We start from the raw sequence: 25,850 nt of genomic DNA, 5'->3' as shown, positions 1-25,850 counted from the left end.
AGTAGCAAAAGACTGTTTTCTAAAATACCAGGCAATGATACATCAACCCAGGACACAAACCTTCAGAATTGCTGCTGGTGCTGCACAGAGCACTTTTGCAACAGGTTTGCATAAATGCAACCTCCAGGAACCTGAAGTGGGAAGCAAAGTACTTGCATACTTTTATTTTAACATTTTTACACTCCTCTCACATAGACATGATGTCAGATATGACTGCAATAATCTGAAGTCAGTGTTGTCTGCTTTGTTGGCGAGCGAGCATGTTTGGTTTACAGCCCCGATTTCTCCAAGATCACCTGCTACCACCCATACTGGCTGTACACGCTGTTCTCACCCTCTGTGTGTGCGGGTGTGTGCGGGTGTGTTACGGGGTGTGTAAATCAGAGCAGCTGCACTGAAAGCAGCTGCAGGGACACATGCTCTCAGCTGCTCCGTGTGTGTGTGTGTGTGTGTGTGTGCTTTGTGTATAGCTGGAGGGCTTCCCTCTTGGAAATTCTGGGATTAATGACACATTAAGACCTCTCCAAGAGAGTGGATTGAAAGAAAAAAAAAAAAAAAAAAGAAAAAAAAAGGAATCTGAAACAGGAAAGCAGTCCGATGACTTTTCCTGAAAAGTTTAGTACTTCAAAAGTTAACTTCTAAGCAACTGCAGATGCGTGGATAAAAGCTGTCTTGGACAATATGCAGCAGCCCTTACCTTTCCACCAGCATCTCCAACTTGTTGCCTACCTCTGCTGGATTCCCTTGTTGGCCATTAACAGTGAGTCAGCTCCATTAGGTAAGGATTTTTTACTTTTTAATTATTTGATAGTCATCTGGGGGGACAGAGTTCATGTGCATTTTAAACTGAGATGATCTTGTTTACATTCACTATTGAATGTGGCTTAGAGAGAGAGCTATTATTAGAAAGCGTCACCAAAATAGAATGGAAGTAAGGTTAAAATAAACAACTTCTAAGGTAATGAAGAAGGTCACAGTGATAACCAGGCATGCTTGTAGCAAAAAAATGTTTATTGTCTTTTAGAGGAGGTTTATGGTTATTGTTGTTGTTGTTATTATTATTATTATTTTAAATAGAGAAATTGCAAACCTCTGAAGATTCCTTCTTCTTACTAGCAACTTTCAGGAGATTTAAAGAAGAATCATAATGTTTTCCCATAAATGGAATATACTAAATGAATCATAAAAGAAGAAAAAGCTTTAAAATCAGGATCTATTCCTCTAAGGAAAGAAGTATATACACTGTATATCAGAGCACTATTATAGATTAGTTAATTACACATATAATAATACACAGCTATATGTATTATCTCTGGCAGTAAAAAGTTCATGAGTAATTTTTCTCCTACTGTATACATTAATTGTAAGGCTTCTTTCACTCCAGCATAGGGTTCGTAGAGGATATAGATTTTACATATATAGTAGTTTCTTTATGCAGCTTTATTAATCCACTGCAACGATATATTGAAAATCATGTTAGAAGTTATTCAACTAGTAAAAACAGAGTTAAAAACAAAACAAAACAAAACAAAACAGAACCCAAGAAAAGCCATAGGACCAAAGTGTAGTCCTGTCAATGATTATGGATATAGCCTCAGTGAACTCTGTGGAGGCACTCCCCCTTAAAGGAAATATGTTGCAATATTTTACAACATTTAATTCCAGTAGAGTTTCAGCTAGTTTTAGAAGTGACTGTCAGCCAGCACTCATTAGCTATATGAAGATAACACAATTTAAAGCACTCTTCATTTGAATATCAAAGGGTTACACAGAAAGGTTTGCAGGACTAAACACAAGGCAAATGACCTTATAGCCTTTATCTTCAAACAATGCCTTTAATTTCTAAAACCTTTTGAAGGGTTGCCAGTGTTATGGAGTGTAGCAGCTACTTATCTGATAGAACAAGCTTTTCATCAAGGGGAAATGACCTTTTAACTCCTAGTAACAAAAAGTAACTGCTTTTCCACTGTATTTTTGTTACTGAAGGCATTATTCTTAAACATACTTATTAAGGGGGGAATACAGAACGAGAATTAGAAAATAGCTTCCTGTCTCTTGTCTCTTAGGTGATGCAGAAGAATTCTTAAGACTTGCTCCTTTTTTTTTCTCTCATTTTTTTTTCTTTCTTTCTTTCCATACCGTGAACTCAAAGTAAAGAAAAACTGCTCAAAAAAGTTTACATTCTGACAGATTGTGCTGTGACATTATAAGGATATTAACAGAGCCATATGCTGTTTACTTTTGTACTCTGAGTATAACAAATCTACTAATCCCATAAGAATTTAACTATGAATAAGGAACGTCTGACCAAACAGCTTTTTGCAGATGCCTCATTAAGAGGGAGACAAAGATGATAAAGTCTTTTAAAGACCAAGGAAGAATTTTATCATCTTCTGCAGTCTTATGTTAGTGAATGAAGCCTTCAGTGACTACAGGTATTCACATTATTTTGGGTTTTATGTATTTTCTTGTGACTGAAGAACATAAAAGGGTTAGCAATAACGTCCATAGCTGCTCTGTGGTAGAAGATTAAGTAAAGAATCAGGCGAAAAAGCAACTCAGTGACTCATAGATGTGGGAGGGCTGACACAACACAGCTTGTCAGACTTTTCTGAGATAATATTCTGTAAATAAGTCAATCAAAAGAAAAAGACAATAGCTTTTTTATGGAGGTATTTTAGACAAAAGTATTTATCTTAAAATAGATAGCTGCTTGCAACCACCATCGAGATGGAACTGCTCCCCATCCACTTTGGAGCCTTTGCGTAGTGTGCAATTGGAAAAGTTTTGAATTTGGATATGAGTTTCATGTCAAGGCACAAACCTTCCATCAATGCTCACAAAACCTACTGGACTTACACTGCTGGGTGTTACACATATATAGTAAAATCAGATGCAATTAATTGGTTCCAACTTCACTCCTGCGGATTTTCCTCAAATCTGAAACAGATAAGAAAAGATTTGAGTGTATCCTGAAGTGAAGGAAAAGGGGAAGAGAGAGGATGGCAAGGGCAGCATGGCTGGGTGCCTACAGCCGGTGGGAAAAGATATTACATTCTCAAATGAGCTGAATGATCAGATTAGGAAATAAATGAGAATAGTCTAACTTGAAAAAAAATATATTCAGTTTTTCTTGTAATGTTGTAAACCATAGTCCTGCTTTTCCTAGAAAAGTGAATTGAAAATCAGAGTATGTAATCTGCTTTCTGTACTACCCGTGAGCTACCCATGATCTCACTTTTGAGCTTCTGGTGTAAAATCTGAGTGCCATGAGTTTCAGTGCTTTAAACAAAAAAACTACTTGAGATCGGAATTAAGCAAAAACCTAGTTGAGCTGAGAAAATACTTCATCATGAGGATTTCAGATAGAGTATTTCAAACTATTTAGGAGCTTTCCCTGCCTCATACACCTGCTGTAGAAGGCAGCCCCCTGCTCAGACCCTAAATACCCACTGCCACTACCATCCAAACCCCCAGAACTCCCCCAGTGCTCTCCTGTCATCCCCTGGCACTCCAAGCACAGGAGAGGTGCAAATACCCCCAGGGAAGCCCCAGGGCATTTGGCTTGGAAAGAGCTTGCTGGGATCAAGCTCTCCAACCATGAGTAGGCTTGGTCAGGGACATTCCAGCAACTTTAGAAATTACACTGGGATTATTCTGGCTCCATGTCTTCACTCTGTGCAAAGGACATTTACAGCACTGTGCGAACAAAAAATATTCTGCCGAATGCTTTCCTACAGCAGTAAACGCAAGACACCCTGGCCATGACAAATAAGCAGTAACAACAGCCAAAGGGAAAGGAACAACCTTTATAGCATGTTTCTCTTCTGTTACTATTCTTAATAATCAAAAACTGTTTACAGGGTAATATTTTATTTCTCTCTTATTTAGGTTTTTGTCAACATCAGGTTACTTCATTGGCCTTATTGCCTGGAATTAATCCAGTTTGTGTTCAACTCGAGAGTGAAATCTGATTACATGCAGTCAAAGCAGAGTTAGTAGTGGGGGTTGTACAGCGATTTCTGTTTGCTGATAAATTTACATTCCTCTCCTTTTTACTTGAAAAATAACGGTGCTATCCTTACTGCAGGGATAGTTCTTTTATAAGGAAGGCAAAAATGTGTGGCTGTTACCCTCTGAGGGTGAGGGAACCTTCTTCACTTTTATAATGAAAATGTTTGTGACTCTCCTGAGCAACATCAATACATCCCCACTGGATTTTAGGACTTTGGGATTTGATAGAGAAACTATTTTTAGCTCACACATTTGCCTTCCAATCTGCTGATGAAAATTAATGGCTATTTTCAAAGTTATACAGGCTTACAAAACAGGTTTGGTATGAGAGGGTTGCCTTTCAAGGATTTGCCAATTCCCATTGACCTGCCAAATCTGTATGCTCTTTAAACTACTTAACAGCTATTTATTACTCTACCCTATACTAAAATCAAGGACCATTTTATTAGACACTTTTCATAACAGTGTAAGACATTCATGGGCAAAATGTTTACTTTAATGGTCCAGTTCTTCAAAGTTATTTTGTCTCCAAATGCCAAATACTAGGAGGTATTGCATACATCTGGCTTCCTTTGCAATCGATACAAGCTGCAAGAAGTCAAGACAAATCAGTGTTTGTTCCTAAATTGACAAGACAAATTGCTGCAGAGAGGAAGCATCATCATTTTGTTTTACAGATAGGATAGAGATGTGAAGTGGCTCAAGGTCATGCAGAAAATCCTTTGACAGAGCTGGGATGTGTACCAAGGCCTCAAGAGTCACAGCCCAGCCCTGTTAACTGCAGCACAGCTCATAACTGAAATAAAGGCCAATGTAGGAAATAGGAGCACAATAGAAATGCTGAACCCTCCTTCATCTTCTTTGTAAACTCAAGCAGCTGCACACACAAACTCTAGGGGACACAAAGTATTCCTGGTTGTATTCAAAGTTCTTGGCATTTCTCAGCTGACCATAACATGAAATTTCTCCCAAATCTCCTTTGATTTCAATCAGGAAAGGACCCAATAACTTCCAAAGTGCTATATGCATTTCAGCATACAGAATAATTGAAGACAAAAATAATTCCAGCACTAACTAACTTCATTAGAGACATATTTATTTATTTATTTATTTTTCTAGTTCTTTTTAGATCACATCTGTAGCCTAATAAAACATTTCTGGCTGCATTAGCAAGCTTTGGAAAGCACTGTTGAATGAAAGCTTTCCAATAGGTTTCCTACTTTTTTTTTTGTAACAGAATTGCAGCTTCAAAAGTCTGAGAATATTGTGTGAGACACTGTTTGGGGCTATTTACTGGGTTTGTACCAAACCCCTTCAAATAATTTGCTGGGAAGTGTTCTGAAGGCAATCAAATGGCTGATTTTTTTTCTGTAAGCTTGTTTTCTTAGACATTCTTGTGTTTATTCTGACTTTTTGGCTACTTTGTTCCTGAGTTACTTCACAGGTGGAAGTTTAATGTTGGATGTTGTTGATGCCCCAAAAGTGGATAGCCACAAAAATAAATGGTCTTTAATGCTTAGTTGACAACATAGCTTGTTCAATGCTTTTTAAGTTTTCACAAAGCAGCGCAGTTTGCTTTCAGTTATGACCTTTATTAATTTCATTGTGGCAGCTACACTATGTGTTTTGCACTGAATAGAAGTTATTTATGTTGAAACCTAAACAAAAAAAAAATGGATTAGTTCAAGGAATATTTTTCATCTGACTTTGAAACACAAGTATAACCATGTGTTAGTGCATGCAATTGTTTGTACAGCTTTTCTGGAAAGAGTTTTGTGTGTTAAGCTCTTAGGAGATTTACTTAATGAATGTATGTACTCATTTGCTTCTTTCTGACACATATTATTTTGATTATTCCAAAGTCTATTACTTTGATTGCTGTATTCACACTGCATGGCATCCACGAAGCGCCACAAGGGAATATTCTACGTATTGAAAGGCAAAAAAATTGATTGCCTAATACAGTTGAGGGATTGTAGTAGTCTGCTCTGCTCCTTTTGCTGGTTTTATATTATTCATCGATTGAGAGCAAGTTTATCTTATTCCCCTATTTTGTTCACAAAGCAGCTTCCATGAGCTGGATAGCAATTTATCTGCATACTACAACAATGTAATGCATCTCGTGTGGTAGCTGAAGCATTTTACAACTCAACTGTTCCTTGACAGCTTTGTGTGTTGACAGTTACAGTAAATGGTCCCTCATGTAGTGTCTTTCTAATGCCTCATCAGCTCAGTAGCTCTTGCACTTTCCATGAACTGTTGGACACCCCAACTTTTCTTCTTCCTTATGCTAATAAGATATAGCATAACTTTTCATGTCCTGGACTCACAGTCTCACGTTGTTTTTTAAATAGCTGATCAAAATGCACTTGTGTTCACTACTCTCAGAAGGCAAGAAGTCTATGACTAAAACCTAGAAGACAACAAAATGATGAGAGAGGGGAAATCCCAAATAATTATAATAATGAACTTAATGGCAAACGAGGAGAAAAGCTTGGGATCTGAACTAAACCATTCCTTTACAGAAAAGAGCCTGTATTGTGTCAGCTCCTGGTTGTTTCTCATCTCATTTAAAATAGTATTTTACTGATGTTTGACTCTCATGCAAATTTTTCATGGGATTTTATCTCATTGGTTTTCTAGACACCTATATGAAGAGAACGTTGAGATAAAACTTGGTCATTAGGTCATATATTAGCTAAACTAACATGTTGTTATTAGTAATTTATTAATTGAAATTTTCTTTAGCAGTAACATTATTAGACCTCACTGCATTAGTCAGCTACAGTTATTTTTGATCTGGTCCAACTATTGGAACAGGTAGACATGAAAACATCTTTCAGAGATTATTTTTAATAGTCTTCTTTGTCTTCCTCTGCCAATTATTTGCTTTATAATCAACTATGACTATATTATAAAATTAGTTGACTGTGACCCAACCTCCCTCAATAACACAACGTAGAAACTTTGATTCACTCAGGCTACCTTATTGTCAGCTCTATTCTTTTCTTAATGGGTGAGAGAAAAATAAACAAACAAACAAATAAATCAATAAATATTCCCAAAGCCATTTGGTCTGTTTTTTTAATAGATATTAAGATTAGAGCTGGCAACAAAGACATAAACAGGGTGAAATCTAATTAATTCCTTGTTTCTCTTTTGCAAGAAATACAAAGGAAATTGAGTCTATTTCCTACCCTGATGTAGTAGCAACTCAATTTTGAGTGCTAAATACATTTTCTCATTGTATACAAAGCAGTATAAAAGTAAAAGAAAGCTATCCTTCTACCTTAGGTTGTGCACAGCCACCACAAAAATTGTGTTTTTGTCCAGTGGAAAGTCTTCAAAGTGCCTGTGGGTCTCAGCCATCTATAAATCATTACATTCCTGAAGTACTTAGGCTCTTTTTTTCCTTTTTTTTTCCTTTAAAAGTCTCACTCACAATAGTTTAGTTTAGAAACCTTCCAATTTCACATAATTTTCAGTTCTTTTCCTGGACTAGTTATTTCAATTCATCCTGTAGCGAAAATCCCTAACAAAGCACTGTGAATAGTCACTCTGGGAGAGCTGGAGCTCTCCCAGTCTGGAGCCAAGGTGCATTTTGTTCATCCTCCAGTGGTGGGACCTGCCACAGCACATCTTGCAGAGGTAAAGGTCTGTTACAGCCTTACGATATGGCTCCAGAGAAGGCATCAAAGACTATGGCCCTGGGAAAGCAGTCAGGCTAGGATGTAGAGGGCTGAATTTCAGTTTAATCCCTGACCTTCACGTGTGCTTGTGTAAGGGCGTAAAGCCTGGAGATACAGGTGTTCTTCAGTGTAGCTGTGTCTGAGCTGCAGACTGTAATCCCAGTATGAGCTATACATCTCCCAGAGGAATTTTACAACTATTTTCTCCTCTTGCCAAGATCACTGCCTTGCAATACAAATAGCTTTAACATAAATCATCAATCTACTACTCACCTCCTTTCCTTTCTTTCTTCTTAATTTTTCACTTTTTTTTTCTTTTTTTTTTTTTTCCCAATAACTGATATTCTAGTCAGGAAAATCACCCACAGTTATTCTTGCTGTTTCATAATGCCTCTTCCCCACAAACATTTCTTGTTCTGTTTCCTATTACTTGCACTCCTTGCATGGGTGTGTAGATGCTTTCTCTCATTAATACACTGCTGACAATATTATTCATCTGCTGTTTCAAAACAACTTCATCTTCTGTCTTAGGGCTGAACCTGAAGGTTGCCTCCTGAGAATACAGAGTACCCTCATTAAGAGCTATTGGGATGTGAGGGGACCTGGTGCCTTGTCCCTGTTCAACCCTCTCAGCTCCAAGGATCTGGCACAGAAGCACATAAACACTCATGAGGTCCAGAAAATGTTCTGTTAGGAGCTCCTTTAGCACTCAGAAGGTTGATGGCAGGGACACTAAACAGTACTTGTATATACAAAGATTAGCAGGAAAACAAGCTGTCTTCCTAAGTCTGGCTTTTATGCTGTTGGTGTATTTTTATTTTATATTCTTTAAGACCCTTGAAGCGGGCAACTTTATTCTGGTTTCTTTTAAACATGTTTCCTGAGAAATCTTTGCTTGGTTATGATGCACAAGTTTTCTGCAGAATCCTTAGTGAAGTTCTCGGGTTTAAAACTGGCCATCATGTAAGGATAAGCCTTGCGTTAGACAACCTTAACATATGCTAATACTTACATTGCTTTCAGTGTGGCTAAACTGAACATAAAGTTAAAACGTGGCAATCCTGCAAAAAGGTAGCATAGATAGCTACGTGTGTACATAATCACTGAAAACGTTGTGGGCACCACTGTTACCAGTACTTCATGTGATTATTGCTAAAATCAGTGTGCTGTAGAAATGCTGAAAGGAATGATAAAGGTCACAATAAATAGCCCTCACAAACTGGAAACTTCTGAATTTTACCCCAGGCTCACTGTTGGTACAGCCCAATTCTACACTGTGATCTTCTGCATAGCAGTGTACAGACTAGGACTTCCAAAGATAAACTTCTTCAGGCTGAGTAACTTCTGTTCATTCACTCAGAAATGTGTTGGATTTTTTTTTCTTTTTTTCTTTTTTCTTTTTTTTTTTTTTTTCTTTTTCTATCTGATTGCTTTAACAATTGAAAACAATTTAAAAATTTACTTTCCCACTGAGACAAAATTGGGAGAAACCCAAAGTGTTAACTGATAGCCTTATGTTTTGTTAATCACTTCCAACAGAAAAGATGTTGTGTTTTAGTATACAAGAGCTGAATCAATCTCTTTTGTCACAGACAAGTGCCCTCAGAACTGGTCTATCGATTATGCCAGGGGAGAATATCTTTAGGTCTCTTACTTAAGCTGTTTCACTTCCTATTAGTAATTAAATACATCTTAGAATGAGGGCTTGGATGACAGCCACCTATGTCTTTGTCTACTGTAAAGGTGCAAGTAGCTCTAATGGACCAAAAGTTCATTCATTCTCTAACAACTATACTCTTATGTATAATTGTTATTAAAGAAAAAAAAAAAAAAAAAGTGTATGGATCTTCTCAAATTGTGCACATTTCTATGAACAGTTTCACTGACAGCATTTTAAATAACCAGCACTTTAAGTTGTTGACCAGCTCAAACCCATGCTTACATTTTTTAGAAGAATGAACAAACTAAGTAGAAGGGACATTAAATTTCAATATTATCATATTTCAGTGATATATGTTTACGAGACCCCTGAAATGCACAAAGAAAATTTTTATAACCTTTTGTGCTTATGAAGCAATGTTCTAACACATTGGTTTTCAACCTTTTTTTTTTTTTTTTAATCAAAGGTCATCTTCTCGAAAACAAAAGCCATGGAGTACCCTGTAACATCTATTGTTTTGTGCTTAAGAGAGGGCATAGGGAAACTGGGTATTTTACATTCAGATAAACACAAGTTAATTTATTCTTTACAAAAACCCTAATTTCACTGAAGGCAAAAGAGTCCTTAATTTAGGAAAGTTCAATTAAAACCTGGAGCTGGGGGCAGCAGGTACCCACCAGAGTACAGCAGGCAGCTAAATGGGGAGGTATTTGAATAAATTCTGTGTATAAAGGGCTGGAGGCTGTTGTGCTTTTTGTTGCATGAACTGCTGCATTTAACCTCTTCAAGGCCTTGGGCCTGCTCCTTAAAACCACCTTAATTTCTTAAAGTGTTGTCTAGAGCTAAAGTGCTCCGTTAGCTGCTGCCATGCTTTTCCATTCTTGCAGAAATTATAGTTTTATATAGTTTGATTTTAAGAGTACATTCTGGCATCCATTTGGGGAAAAGGCACTATATAAAAGCAAAATCAATATGAGGGACAGTTATATTTCCTGAGCTTTTTCATTAGCTCTAAAATATATACATTCAGAGGGGGGTGGCAGGGAGAGAGAACAATGTTGGTTTTACTTACACCAAAAAGGACAAGAAGAAGCATGGAAGAATATGTATTGCTCTTCACTGGCAGGAGAGCTAACCTGGTATTTTTGCAGGGTATAAGCAGGTCTCTGCTCTCACTACTTCCAAATGCTCCTACAAGGCGACAACCTCTACTGTGATGGGCATAAAACTACTGGAAAAATGCACAAGTACATGCGTTTTGTTAAATGAGGTGTTGCTTGGGTTGTCCTCAGTTTTCACTTAAGTCAAACTGACCACGGGCTGAATATTCACAGGGAAGCTTTGCCTTTGCACATCTCTAAGAAGGAATAGAAGAGGACAGAGAGCAAGAATATAATGCTGAGTGAAACGCTTCCTGGAATGCTGCTGAATTCCACCTGTGCTATCTTTATTCACTTCCCCCAAAGCATTGCAAAATATTTTTTTTTTTCTACCTGAGCAGGCTGTCCTTTTAAATACCCTTGGAAAAATCTCTGGCCACGTCACACAATATATTTTCTAAGATATGCAAGCACAGAGCAGAACAAATCCTGAAAAAAAAATGTAATATATTATTCAGTAATTAGAAACTTTAAGATATTGCAGTCGATTTTTAACCCTCCAAATCATCACTGCTTTGTATAAGCCCAGCTGAAAAATTAAAACTCATAGTGCCACATTAGCAAGCCTTCTAACACAGGTTACTACACCAGAAGAGCTAGCATCTTATTTTAGCTTGGAGTAAAATTTTACCTCACGGTGTCTTTTCAGCATCACCATGTAATTATGTGAGAGGGAAATTGCACACAAGCCTTTTTTTCTCTTTTTAACATGGGCATGCTATAATACCTTTTTCATTAGTAGGAAATACCTGCTGTCTGTAGAAAAATAATTTGTCTTGGTTTTGGAAAACTAAATTATCCCTTATAAAAGATTAGCTGAAAAGCACTGGCTAAACTTCTGAGCATTCCAGATTAAATACAAAGTTTTTTTTCTTTCTGGTGACCTAGCAATCTATGTAGTGAGTTCAAAAGTGAACCCAACAATTTATTTATTTCTGAAACTCAGATAAGGCATCTGAAAGATTTTATCAATGTGATTTTGCCATAAATCAGGGAAATGTGAAATAAAAACCCAGAAAATTTATCAGCATGCTATTGTCCATTTGAAACCCAAGTGAAGCTTCAAAGCAATGTGTGAGTTGGCAGTAACAGCACCTGTCATTAGAATAGCATTTGTAGGACAATTGATGTGTAAGGTCTGTCTGTTGGGTTTAACACACCACTTACACTGTGTGGCCATCATCTAGGAGCTTTACACACATCTTCCTGTGTGTTTCTATTTGCATTAAGCTCACAGTTTTGTTATTCACAGAAACTTCCACCCTGTTTTGGCTTCTTCTAGGGCTTTCAGTGAGGTAAGACAGTGAAGCAAATGATGGTTGGACTGCAACACCAGGAAAAAACAGACATTAAGGGGAATTTCATTTTTATTATCACAGATATCTGGCATACAGATCAAAACTTATTTCAAACCCATTTCACGAAGGTGCATCAGAAAGATGTCTCTTTCCCTGTTGCACAACCATTATATTACATGACTGCGAGGCGTAGCTTGTTGAACATGTAATTTCATCATGAGAGAGTGCCCCTTGCTGTGCGTGAGCTGCTGCATTATAGGAAAGGCTTGGATTAAAAAGAACAAGCCTCCAGCTAGCATTGCCCTGCTCCTGCAATTGTACAGTCTCTCTCATAAAAATAAGAGATGTTTGTCCACCAGATTCATTCCTCTTGCTTTAATACATAAGATGAGCTTTTGTAAAATGTTTCAGTGTTGTCATGCCATCCATCACCATCCCAGGACATTCTTTTTCTGCCTCCTGCCCAGAGCCTGCCCCATCCCAACATACTCTATTTCCAGCACATGCTCCATATTTTCCTGAGCAGCGTGGGAGCTTGGACATTTTGTCCCCCCCAGCACCCCTTTTTCCAGGGGGAAGGTGCAGGAAAGCATTTCTTGTTTCATCTCTAAATGTAGCAACAAGGAAAAACTTCACACTTCTTGCAGTCCTTTTACACGTCTCAGTTTTCTTCTTAAATAACTGAATGCAACAAACAAAATGAAAGAATTTGCCTAATTTCTTACATATGGATCTCATATTATGAACTGTGCAGTACCATGTTAAATTCAAGTTCAATAGTCCTATCCATCTCTGCTGATTTTCACCAGGAATATGGCAGTCATACAGAGATGACAGTTTGGCTTATTTTTATACCTTAAGAGATGCCCTGAATCCTATTTTCATTAAAAAACAAAAAATGAACAAAAAAAAAACCAACAAAAACACATACACAAAAACCACACCTGAAATCTAGGCCAGTCTTACATCACAGCTTCCCTTTGCATATTTCTTCATTGCTTTTTCCAAATCAAACCATAGAAAAATAACATTCACCATCTGAACATTTTGACTGCTAAAGTGAGAGGCAAGAAAACTTCCCTTCCGTTTTTATAACAGAAAGATTTATCACAGTTTGCTAAATTCTGAAGTGATTAAGTCATGCTAAAGAAATAACTAAAACAAGGGTTTGATTTCTGGCTTCTGAAGTTTTATACTTGGTTGAAGAACATCTGTTTTGATTTTAAATGTGATAATATTTCTTCAGTATAATAAAAATATAGTTCTCTTTCCACAACTGGTCAGAGAGAAGTCAAAATATGTACAGAAGAAATGCAAGCAGAATTTGGCTCAATATAAAGATTGATAATGTAACCACCAAAAAAAAAAAAAAAAAAAAAAGGCTTTTTTTATCATCATAAGTCTCTCCTGCTTTATTTTTATAGTTTTCATTGAGCAAAACAATCCATCATACTTGAACTTCATGCACATTCCAGAAGCCAACAGTTAATACAAGTCAATTTTTAATTATGGTATTTTCACAAAACCTACAATTTATTTCCTGATTTGGTAAAACACTTTAAGTAGCAAGTCATTGATACAAATTATGTAAATCTCAAGTGGCCCCAAAGCCATTAATTTGACTAGATTTCATAGTGAAACATAATAACCCACTGGCTCTCCATTGGACATCACAAAGCAACAAAAATGTTTACAATAGTGATAAACAATGGGAAATTAAAGTTCTGTTGTAAAACAAAAGATGTTTAACCTCTTAAATAAATTGTCCATTGAATACCTCTTATGATCTTAGATTTAGGGCCAAAAGAAATTGGATCTGACATCTTCTGTCAACTCTGAAAAAGACAATAACAAATGTAATCAGCTATAGCTCCTTGCAGAGAGCAAAGAATCCTGACTCCAAAACATTGGTCTTTCAAGTCAGCTGCCATGAGCTTGCCCCTATTCCATTCCTACAGTATATCCTGTTGTCAGGAGTGGAGGGGAATCAGTGAGGAGGACTGAGAGCAAGTTGTCCTTCGGTCACTGCAGTCTCCTGCCATTCTGCAGCAGTCCTTTCTGTTTTAGAGGAAAACCCAGAAAGTTTATTGTGCCCAACCTCCTCCAAATGGCTTTTCACTGCTAGAGTCCAAAGGCTGCAGAGCTGCTGAGAAGGTGGTACCCACCTTTCCCTCCTTCTCCCATCACTGCTCCTCACCCAGGGTCAGCCCAGAAAGGGCTCCCTGCAGCCTTGAAGACACTCTCTCCTCTCCAAGCCCTACATCTGCTTCACTCAGTGAAGCTGGTTCATGTAGTCCTGCTTTAAAACTTTTTTTTTTTTTTTTTTTTTTTTTGGTTTTCCACCAGTTGTTCTCCCTTTTGGTGGCCTCCTTAGTCCTTTCCAGCTGCTATTTCTTTAGGCACAGCTGTGCTGGGTCTGTTCTCATCTGCTGGTAACAACCTTTGCTTCATTTGTGTGTTTGGATGTTGTCTGTGTCTTTATGGTCTTAATGCTGTTAAAATACTGTTGAAGGAGTCTTCACTCAACATTTCATCTTTCTCTCTTCATTTAGAAGGGAGTTAGCATTACTGCCTGGGTCAAAGTCTATGTGGACTAACATCACCCAAGTTTTACAGACCAAAAAAGAGGAGCTGTTAGAAGGCAAAATATCCTGTCTGTTAAGCCTTTCCTGCTTCTCTTGCTTTCTGTACGTTTTCTTTCACTTTATGAAAGTTTGTGCAGGAGACCAGCAGGTAACATGAAGAAATTGTAGCAGTTTAGGATGTTTGTTAAAATGCAGTTGCAGAGTACAAGAAGATTTCTTAAAAAAGACGTGATGACTGAGGGAAAGAATCAAACCAGATACTAATTCCTGCCTTCAGAAATTTTTTTTGTCTCCTTCCTAGGGGACAATTCCCACACACTCCATTCTTTCTTTAGTTCTTGAAATTCTTTCTCCTTCCATTTACACAGTAAGATATACAGCCAGTACTTCAGTTCATATTTTTTGAACTTCAGATGCTCTTTCCCATATTAAAACATCTCACCGGCAAACGCATATCCCTATTTATACTTTTTATATTAACTCAGTTACACAGTGGCAATAAAACTCCATAATAAGAAATAAGAGCTCTCATTGCACATTCACGAAGCCCTCCAAAGAACAGAAGAAGAACAGACCGTAAGTCTCATAAATCCAGCTTAATTTATTCATAGTGAGAGTCTACAAATCAGACATTTTTATATTCTGGGATATTTATGTTAAGATGTTGAATGTACTAAAAAAAATCCCAACAATAATTCAATGATTGATGATAAAATAGCAAAATAGATAATAGTTTTTCTTTTTTTTTTTTTTTTTTTTTATTTTTTCATCAAAAATGAAATACTGTAAACATTAATTTGGCTTGTAGGCATTAAATCAAATCTGTGGTGGGTGAGGGCAAGGCTAGCATTTCAAAACTTCTAGATCTCTCTAATCCTCTGAACCAGAACCTTTCAATATCTCTGCTTCTATAGTGGCACTAATATGCAGATATTTTCCTTTTGTCAAACATTAACCTGTGGGGATTAAACACTCATTTTTATTTTTATTTTATTTTTATTATTTTTATTTATTTATTTATTTATTTATTTTTCTCTAGGAGGTTTTTAGGCGTTATATCCAAAATAGAAAGAAAGAGAAAGGGTATAGTCTGCTAGCGGTGTCAGTTCTATGTGATTGGGTGTATCTTGGTTTCCTTCAGGTTCATGGGAAGAGGATGTGTTTTGGTCCCACCCAGAAGGTATACTGGAAAAAGGATGTGGCAAAAGCCACCCTGTGGGTGTCCTTTAGTTACATTATAAAGGCCCCTTCTGTGTGAACCATTGCTCTTGCTCAGTCTAAGACCTCCATGAAAACTGTTTTCAACTATTAGAGGCCACCATGAAAACTCTTTGAGAACGAGGATTTTTGTTCAAGCCACGTAGATCTGTATGTTTCTGTAGGTAGAAATTCCCTATTTGCCACCCTAAATGTGTTCAGAGATATTGCTGCAATAGTGGATGCTCTCACAACATTGTTCTTTAGCCTGCAGAGTTCCCTTCCCCCCTGATAACAGCGACATAAAATGCCTCCTCAGTGTCCCTTTTGCTACTCTCAGCAAATTAATTTTAATCTCTACTTACAAAGCAAGCTCTTCATTCCCCTGATTACCCTAATAGCCAGTCCCTCTGCTTGTGCAAATCTGAACAAGTATGCAGGGATCCAAAAGAGGTCTATACTGTGGCATTAATGTAACTGTTGCTCTACTGTATTCTCAGCACTCAGAGTACCTTTTCACACTAGAGTGAAAACAGTTTTCTTGCAATCAGACAGTAAATCCTGGTCTTTCTCCTTCTCTTACTGACCCCTTTCTATTGTTATTTCTCCAGATTGCTAATGTACTGCTCTGCCCTCAAAGTATGCAAGTCTCATTTGTATGTGAACAGGAGTTGAAAGGGTCTTTGGTGATAATTCTAGATAACAGAATATAAGATCTGTGCCTACTCAGCTCAATGGTATTTGTTAAAGAAAGGAGGCAAATGAATGTGCAGCAAAAAGGAAAATTCTGTAACTCAGCTAGAAAAGGTAAAAAGGAAGAATCCAGTAAATATCAGTCTTTTGAGATAATGGCTTTCACTGTTCAGCTATTCTTCACCAGTTCCTTATTTAAAACCTCTGTGGCACACATTTATGAGAGAGAATTTGACCTGCAGAACCTCATAGGAGAAAGCCAGGTATGCTGTAGGTCTGCTTTTCAGTCTCCAGTTATGAATGCTTTTTGCTGATCATCTAGATTAGAAATTAAGCTAACAGGACTTTCCTATCCTGAAGAAAGGTTCTGTTTTATGGTATTTCTGCTAATAGAACCTATTACTCCTGTTTAAATTTGTTCAATTGTGTGTTGAGGTCAATTTGCTCCAAGGATAAAATGGCCAATATTGCAAAATTTGCTCTTGCGTGATTTCAGTGTGATTATGAAATTCTCTAGCTACTTTCAGGAATTCCCACACAGACAAATATTTTTGCCTTGCTCCTTCCCATTTAAGTCCTTGTGAAATACCTTAACACTGTAAATGCAAATACAGACCAGGCTGATTCCTGCCTCACAGCAGCTTAAACATGCAACACTGCCAAAGCCCATCTGTTTTTCCTGCCTCCTCCTTCCAGAAGAATGTGCAGTCTACATATCTTGGTGGGACCAAATCCTATTCCATTCTTCATAGTTACAGAAGGATTTTCTAAAAGGAGATGCATGGGCCTTGAAGAAGAAATGTGGCAATTCCATAGCCCTGATGGATTCAGTCCCTTGTTGTGCATGATACAGAAAAGTTGTGCAAGGCAGACACATGTTTGAATCAAGTGGCCATTTTCATGAGTGGAAGGAACAAGTACATAGATACTTATTTTATCCAAGCCCTGTAAGAAGAGATTAAAATTATTTATTGCTGTTTGGTGTCTGCAGAGAGTCAGTGTTGCTCTCACTCACTAATGATGCACTGATGTTCATGCTTTATTTCAGTCTTCAGCAAGCTCTCAAAATTAACATAAAGAGAGTAATATTTATGCATTAGTTTCTGTGTTTGACTTCAGGAAGCAGATGAATAAAACTAAATACATGTCAACTGTTAAACTGTGGAACTTAATATGTTTATGGAAACAGGCAAGGGAAGTTTTAATTGCATACAGAAAGATTTCAAGATCACTGAGATCACGTCCATCTGATACTGATGACTTCAGTTTCCCATATCAGACCACAGAATTTACAGCCAGACACGGCACCCATTTTGCTTAGATTATTTCTTATGAGCAGTAATGACCAGTAATGAAGCAGCCAAAAACCCAGGTGGCACTCCTGAAAATGCACATTTTAGAGCCTTGAGACCTGATCCTGCAGCTGCCAGTTTCACCCTGTGAAAACCATTAGCAGCTGGCTTCACGTCTAGAAAAAGAAAATGAAATATGCTGCATTTTCACGGCCATCAATCAGCAGATGCAGTGCCAGGAAAGCTTCATAACTATGCAGATATTGCCAATTGACATTACAAAAAATATTCCTTTCAGGAGAGAAACACTGAAGGAAGAAAAACAACAAACAAACAAACAAAAAGCCAATCTCAAAGCATACTTGCGTGCATGGGGCAGTGATTCCTTTCTTATTGAGAGGGGTGGGGTCTGAGACTAGGAAGCACCTCCACTTTCAGAGGCAGCAGCACTCACCCTGGTACCCAGGGACAGAGGTGAGAGCAGGGGAGTGCTCCTCTGCAGGCCAGCTTGACTCCAGACTAACTTTGCTTGCTGTTAAATCTGCTGCTCTTACCAGGCAGAAAGTTCTGAGAGTAGAAGACCTTAAAATGAAAAATAAAGTTGGGAAAACTAAGATTTATATGATGAATGCAGGCAAACACCATGGGGAACAATACAAAAATATAAATAAACAAGAGAGTTTGGTTTTTGTTGCTGCTGTTGTTGTTGGGGTTTTTTGTTTGTTTGTTCTTTATGTTCTGCAAAATGACTGAAAACCATCAGAAGCATCACTGATCTTAAATGTTATATGTCCAAAGATTTGTCTAGATGTACCCCTTTTTATTATCTTTACTGACTTCCTGACAGAGATACTGAAATGTCTGGCATGACTCACGCTGTGAGCAATCCTTTTGTGAGAACTGAATGAAAACAGACTGATAACAAGGGCAATTTCATTAAAAAAAAAAAAAAAAAAAAAAAAAAAAAAAAAAAAAGCTACATGACTGGTTACATGGGATGTTATTGAAATCATGCATGCAGAATGTTAACACTATCTTATTGTTTTAGATCATGTTTTCCATGGCTCAGGAGAAAGTATCTTTGTCAGCTCAGTGGAGAAAGGTTGGAGATGATTGAAGTAAAACAGCAGGAGGAGGCCGATATGATTAAGTCACATAGCCAACTGCCCATGTATAACACAGTAATGGAGGTGAAAGTAGAGGGCAAACTAAAATTAAGTCGAAAGGACACAGGAGACAAAAGGCTACACATATAGGACAAGGATAGGGTGTGCAATGAGCTGATTTGTATAGCAGGCAGAGTGCAAAATTTTCATGCCTTGTTTTTTAGATATTTCTTGTTAATATTGATACAGGTGCGGTATTAACTTGTGCTGGAATGGACAATCTCCTTAGTGAACACGCATAGAGACAGACATGTTTAATTAATTTTGCAGTCTTGGGCAGACAGGTCAGAAAACAACCCATGAGTAAAATCCTCAGCAGTCAGATTGGACAACAGGAGGAAAAAAAAAAGAAGATTTGGGAGAAAAGTAGGGTCAGCTCTGGACCCGCTCTGGAGATTATTCACACTTCTTCAGCAGAAAATGAAGTCTTAATTTTGCTAGAAGCCACCAGGTAAGAGTTTCATTACTGTAGGAAATCTTGGATGTTACAAAGCCAGCATAGCCTAAATTGTTCCCTCTGGGCAGGATGATGCTAGATACAAGTTGTGGAACAACCGGTCATACGAGCCATAGGGCAACCAGGGTGTCAGCACTGCAGTGCTATCTAAGGAAGAAATGATCCATAAAAAGTCATTAGAAACTTCTGCAGTTTGGAGCAAAGGTTGCAGTGGGTCACATCATGTCAGGCTGGCATTGGGTCCCCAGTAATCTCAAGCAAATGAGCTGGGAAAACAGAGAGCTTGCAGACATGACTTTTGGCAGCCAACTTCATGGCACTGTTTCATCTTTTCTTGGTGCTGTTTCAGCTTAAGGCCTTGGTTCAATTCAAAATAATTTCACCGATAGTTTACATCTTTGTGTACACTCACTAAGAGCTGTGCAATACATGATTACTAACCCTAATATTTCCTGAAGACAACAAGACCACCTGGTAGTCACTAGGCACTCATGTAGTCACCAGACAGTACAGAAGGAGGTGATAGAAATTCCTATAAATTTATGTAGTTACTAAGAGCACATGATTCTCTGTCTGTGGGTAAGGAACCACAAAAACAGAGAAGAGTAACAGGCTGCTGGTTACCATCTCAGGGAGGAGGGATCTAATTTCTTCCAAGGCAAGGAAGCACTCTGTGCCTTGGAGAAGCTGATGGGACACTGTCCAGCACTTGAACTGAAGCAAGTATTTTACCTTCTTTCCATTGGCACACAAAGCTGTGACGGGAAACACTCACAAAACAGGAAACCCCAGAGCCAAGGTTGTTTGTGCCACCTTAATTTGCTCCTTGTGCTTGGAAATTACCATTCAGTCTCTGCAGAATGATCATGCACTGAGTTGCTCAAGGACTTGTGCTTCCTTCAGTGCCCAGGATAGATGGTGCTCAATTACTGAGTCAGTAGTTCGTGTCTTTCTTATTTGTGAGCATGTGGCTCTAATGCGTGTATGCCACAAAATAGCAAAACCCATCTTAGAAGTGCCATTTATTTCCTGATAGGCTCTTTCCTTCTTTATTATAGTAACTGGGTGCTTAATGCACTGTCATTAATTTACCTTCACAGCTGGTGTGGGGTGAAGGGCAAATACTATTAATGTTATCAAAGCAAAAGGAAGTAGTGGAGGTCTATTAACAGGAAGGGAGAGCAAATAAAATAACGTAGGGAATATCAATGCATTCAAAGTCAACACGTTAAAAGTTGTGTCAGTTTTCTTATAAAAAAATATATATATATATAATAATTTTGATCAGATATCTAGTACAGTTAATTTAAGAAGTTAATAGGAATATAAGACAGAAAAAGGAAAAACAGCTAAAAATGGGTATAACCAGGTTGGCAGTAACTGATGAATCTACCCTGAGTAATAGTCAAATCTATCTGAATCATTAAAAATTGCCTTCAAAAATTTATGGAGTACCTCTGAGATCCAAAGAAGGACAAATACAGAAGCACAAATTCAGTACTTAATAACAAAAAGTGAAGAAAGGATGGTGAGGAACTTAAAAACCAGGCAGACTACCTTCAATGCAGGTTCCTAATGACTCACAACTTGCAGAGTTATTAGGAAAAATTAACAAGAATAAAATTTGTTACTGAGGGTAGTGCACATAAAGCACACCAACTCATTAGACCTGTGCACTTGGACTTGAGAGGCCACAGCTGGAGATCTATGTCTAATTCTGATCATCAAATAAAGCTGGAAAAATTGGGTTCAGTTCAGAAAAGGAGCAACAAAGCTAACAAGAGGCCTGAAAATGTGACCTACAAAGACAGTTAAAAGAAATAGGCTTGTTTATCTTAGGGAAGACAGCACAGAAAAAAGGCAGCATTTAGTTTTACAATATGTGGAGGAGAGAAGGTAGCAGTGGGTTATTTGCTATGTCTGCAGACAGCAGAGGAAGAGAGAGACCAACCTGATCTTGACACAGATATAGGGTAGATCTTTTCTAACCATGAAGAGAGGTAAGCATTGGGACACCTCATCCACAAAATTGTATTCTCCTGCAGCTGAGAAGGGGATAGGCAAACCCCTCCGGTGGGTGGATGAGCAATGCTAAATCCTGCCTCAGCACAGGGGAAAGTCAGGAGATGGGGAAAGCCAGCGTGGATGATTAAGAACAGATTGTACTGTATGAACTGACTGGCTTCTCTGAGAGTGCTGCTGGTCTACTGAATAAAGGGCAGGTGTGAGGTGGGATGTACCCTGGTTTTTCTACCATCTTCAGGCCAACATGCTAATCATTTCAGGGACAGGGAAACGGGGCTAAAATTGTTCCATCCACGGAGATGTCTGACATCTGAATACTGAATATCTCAACGGGGAGTTGAGCAGGAAACTGCTCTCCCCTTTCATGGAAAATATAGACTTTTCATTCTTTTACACTGGAATGAAACCCAAACCCTTTGAAATGTTTAGTACCAGCACTTAGAGAAGTAAAGGGAGAAAGCTCCTCTAGTGTCCCGATCCCCTTGCCGATCCCCTAATAGCCGTCAGCCTGGGAGATAACGGCATTAATTTGGGAAGTTTTGCTGGGGTTGACTCAAAGTGGAGACTGAACCTCTCATTTTACAGTCTCTCATGTGCTTTGATCATTCCAAAGTGAAGAGCTTCCTCCCCTTTCTTTCCTCCCCCTTTTATTTTCCTCCAGTAATTCCATCCTAAAAATCACACAACCACAACTTCAATGGAAAAATACACTTCTGTGAAAATCTCAGCTGCACCAAGTCAAGATTTTCCAATAGAAAAATTGTTCATCAGAAAGCTTGCAGCCAGCTCCAATATCAAGATCACAGCAGCAGCTAAGCTTTAAGTGCCTCATATCTCTGCATATCAGGGTCGTCAATCAGGAACCCAGAAAACAAGGAGCGCAGAAGTAATGATCACCTCTGACATGGCTGGAGTGACTTATCCGGTGTGACATAGGCCCTATGGCAGCCATATCAATCAGCTCCTCAGGGCAGCTTTTTTTGCTTTGAAACATCAATATTAGCTAACGTTTTTAAACGCTGTCATCTGTTTCAGTCAATCTTACTCTTCATAAATTAAGTCTCTTTCTATTGGCAAAACTGGAGGTTATTTGATATTATCAAGCATCAAGAGAACAACTGTATGAAGGAATGGCATCCTTTCCCTTGCTACTTATATTTGCTTGTCGGAGAAATATGTGCGGTGGCAGAATATTCACCTCCACCCCAGCAAGACAGTCAGCAAAAGTTCTGATGCCCCAGTCCAATACAAAACATCTCTTAGCTGCTTTAAAAAGTTTAACTTTCAAAATATTCACATGATCAGAGATTGGATTTTTTAGGTAGTTTGATCTTGCTACCCGACTTTCTACTTATTTTTTTCCTCCTTCATATCATTTGGATTATTTAGATAAAATCTTAATGGGTAAAGCTAATGCTTTTCCAGCCTATCCATGCAATTGCCTTGATGCATTTATATGCAATAATCTCACAAAGAGCTTATACTTTTCACTTTTATCAGCCAAAAAGCATATTGGAATTAACATATGGTATCTCACTCTATTCACTTTATACCAATTCCAAATACTCAGGGGCAAGTTGTTAGCAGACAGAAAGTAAAACAGGCATGCAACATCCATGCCAAGCCCTAAGCAGATAAGGGTATGAACAAGCTCCCCCTTGTTGGTGAGCACCGGGGACTGTTCAGAACACTCTCCTCAGAGGGACCGTGCAGATAGACCTTTGGGGCAGCACCTGAGGGCCTGAGTAAAGGAATTTGCAAGGTTCATAGGGAATTTCTGAGAGCTGCTCAGAAAGATAAGTTCTGCATCAAACCAATACACTCTACACAGAGCACAGACTAACAATGGTAACATCTCTAAAGTCCACATATATTATCCCACGTGTAGAAAATGGGATTCTGTATAATCCGTGGTGCATGGTGTTAAACACGGATGGATTATGCAACCTTCCCCAGTCCTTTCCTGCCCTATTTTCTTGGACCTTCTATTGTGTTGCCCAAATATCTTGTAGTTTCATGCTGCTGGCTCAGACTAGACCTTAGGACAACAGGGACAGGCAGTCTGTTTCCTCCATGTATTTCTCACCTTCTCCTTCTACCAAGGTTTTGACTCCTAGACAAGGATTTTTTCCCTAAATTCTCACTGACAGTGTTGGCGGGGCTAACTCAGCTGTAGTGTTTATTTTACTTAGGCCAGAAGAAATGATTAATTATTTTGTTTATTCTCTTTAATCATAATGCTGTCTGTTAGCAGTTCCAACTCCTACTTGGTCTGGAAGAAAAAAAAGCAACCTTTATTTTAGCTTTTATACATAGATATATCTACCTTATGGGGGAAAAACAAACAAACAAACAAACAAACAAAAACAAACTGAAAGGCAGACTCTTCTACTGTATCAACATACACCATACGCACACATGAATATGATCACAAATGAATTATTTACGTCCTATTCTCGTGTCATTTAATGACTACTGCAGAGCCTTTTGCAGAGATGGAGTGTCATTTCTCATGCAATCATAGCCAAAATAACCTTCTGCTGGAAGAAAACTTTGAAAAGATATAGATTATTCAAAATTACTGCAAATTATTATTGCAAATAAGATTAAATCTGTATAAAACTCTATTTCATTCTTGGCATACACCCACAAAGTCCATGGATGATCCTCAGAAAAAGTTTGCTTTGAAAGAGAAAAGGTCATTTTTCCTAATTTAGAAGAGGATTTTAAATGATGCAATGTATTCCAAGAATAGGATTGAGAAGAATATTTGAAAGCTGCAATCCCATGATCAGAGTGATAATGTTTTGGGTCCCTGATTAAAGAGAAATATTCAGCTTTGATGTACTCTTTGTAGTCAAGGAGTCATAATGAATTAATAACAAATATTAAGAAATGAGTTTGAGAGAAATACAGAGAAATACAGATGGTTCAGGTGGCCATTACAAATCAGAGCTACTTTATTATGTATATTAATGTTTTCCAGTGATGGAGATTCTAATGGCAGGCCAGACTTACTGGCAACATGACTGAATCTGTGTTATGGCTAAGAATATCTATGACCCTTGCATCCTTAGGTACTCTTGCATACCTTTTAAGGACCCCTTTTACTGATGCAAGAATGCAGGAAAAGCAGTTGTCTTTCCAGACTGATGAAGTCTGTGTTTTGCTGCTGAAGGAGTATGTAAAGATGTTTTCAGGTCACATACAGATCCAGAGCATTTTGGATTCATAGCTAGAGGAGTCATATTTATGGGACTGATCACTACAGTGTGGGAGATAAATCAGAATTAGACATCCTTGCTTGAGGAAGAGGACAGGGGAATCCATCTATTATAGAAGGACCATCAAGGGAGCAGAGTGGTCTCCTTGCCTCATGTTCCCATGCAAGCACTGTAGCAAAAAATTATAGATAAGAAGGATTATCATGAAGAGCAGCAGGCTGTCCCTCTTTTCAGCACTTGTCATGCCAAAAATGTCTCCGTGCTTTTTACACTGGGTAATCAGGGTTGGGATAAGTGCCATGCCAAGATGCACTTCATTCTCCAATATGTTTATGTGGTGCTGTGTGTATGCATTGCTTTCCCAACACCAGAGCAGTAGGAGCTGTGTAACATCCAGCTTGTAGAGTGACGGGGGTCTTGCAACAGACCTGTACTTGGGTCTGGCTGTCCTGCAGTCAGGGCAAGGAATATGAAAGAATAAAGAGTAACGGCTCGTCATAGGGAGCAGTTAATTTGAAGGAAGGCAATCAAGATAGAGAAAATGAAAAGACAAAGACTGTGCACCTTGAAGCAAACCCAGCTGATACAAGCTCCCTCAGCAGAGAGTTTCCAGTGAACAAAGCTGGCAAAAATGGCATTGCTGACACTTTCCTTATATCATCAGGATCTACCGTAGCTTCATCTTGAATGTGACAAACTATTTGGACCAGAGAAGAAGAAGCACATTTAAAAAAATAAAATAAAAAATTAAATATGTCCTTTCAAAATCTTTGAAAATTAAATGAGTCAATCCTTCCTGTTTCCAAGATATTTCATTTCAGGCTGAACAGGAGTTTAGTGTGACATACAGTTATTATCAGTCTTTCTTTCTGATTTTAGAAATTCTATTTCTCTGTAAAAAATAAAAGGTTTTAGTTTATATTGAAGTAAACCACTTTTCCTCACTAGACCAGTGAATTGCAAATCATCTAATTAGTAAATTTTCCTAGTGCCTGTAACATCTGTTCAACAGTTGCCTTTTCCAAAATTTACTACAGCATAGTATTATAGCAGTGTCTTTCTGTCCCTCCTACATGCAATCTTCTCCTTTCTGTGTTGCTCTGGGTGTTGTCTGTGCTCATGTTATTGCAACAGAAAAATGTAGAACATTAGCATCTGTTAATCCTTTTATACCTCAAGTCTTCACATGTTTGGCCAACTCTGCTTTGCATTGTGCCTGTCTGCGTCTGGAATAGCCTCAAAATTCCAGATATGGCTAAATAACCCTAAATGTAGCTGGGCCCCGCAGTGCTGCTGGGAGGCTATTTTAGAATTAAGATAATTCAATGGTTTAAGTGTGTTTGCTGGATCCCTAGGAGCAAACTTTTATCCCAGTTTGCAGGGATTTAGC

The 25,850-nt window shown here is 38.1% G+C and overlaps 1 protein-coding gene across 1 annotated transcript in view; it reads left to right on the top strand.

The window, feature by feature from the left end:
- Positions 1-681: 681 nt before the first annotated feature.
- LOC311210619 (von Willebrand factor D and EGF domain-containing protein-like) overlaps positions 682-25,850 on the top strand; it is a gene marked incomplete at both ends in the record, with an annotated part of 180,403 nt that continues 155,234 nt past the window's right edge. Inside the window, one exon of the mRNA XM_084288620.1 lies at positions 682-778. Within this exon, the coding sequence (XP_084144746.1) occupies positions 682-778 (97 nt within the window). The remainder of the gene's footprint in view (positions 779-25,850) is intronic.

Source organism: Netta rufina, assembly GCF_964035555.1.
Source record: "Netta rufina genome assembly, chromosome: 6".
In the NCBI taxonomy this organism is placed as follows: domain Eukaryota; kingdom Metazoa; phylum Chordata; class Aves; order Anseriformes; family Anatidae; genus Netta; species Netta rufina.
Note: the sequence above shows the minus strand (reverse complement) of the source record. Positions and strands in the feature narration are given on the sequence as shown.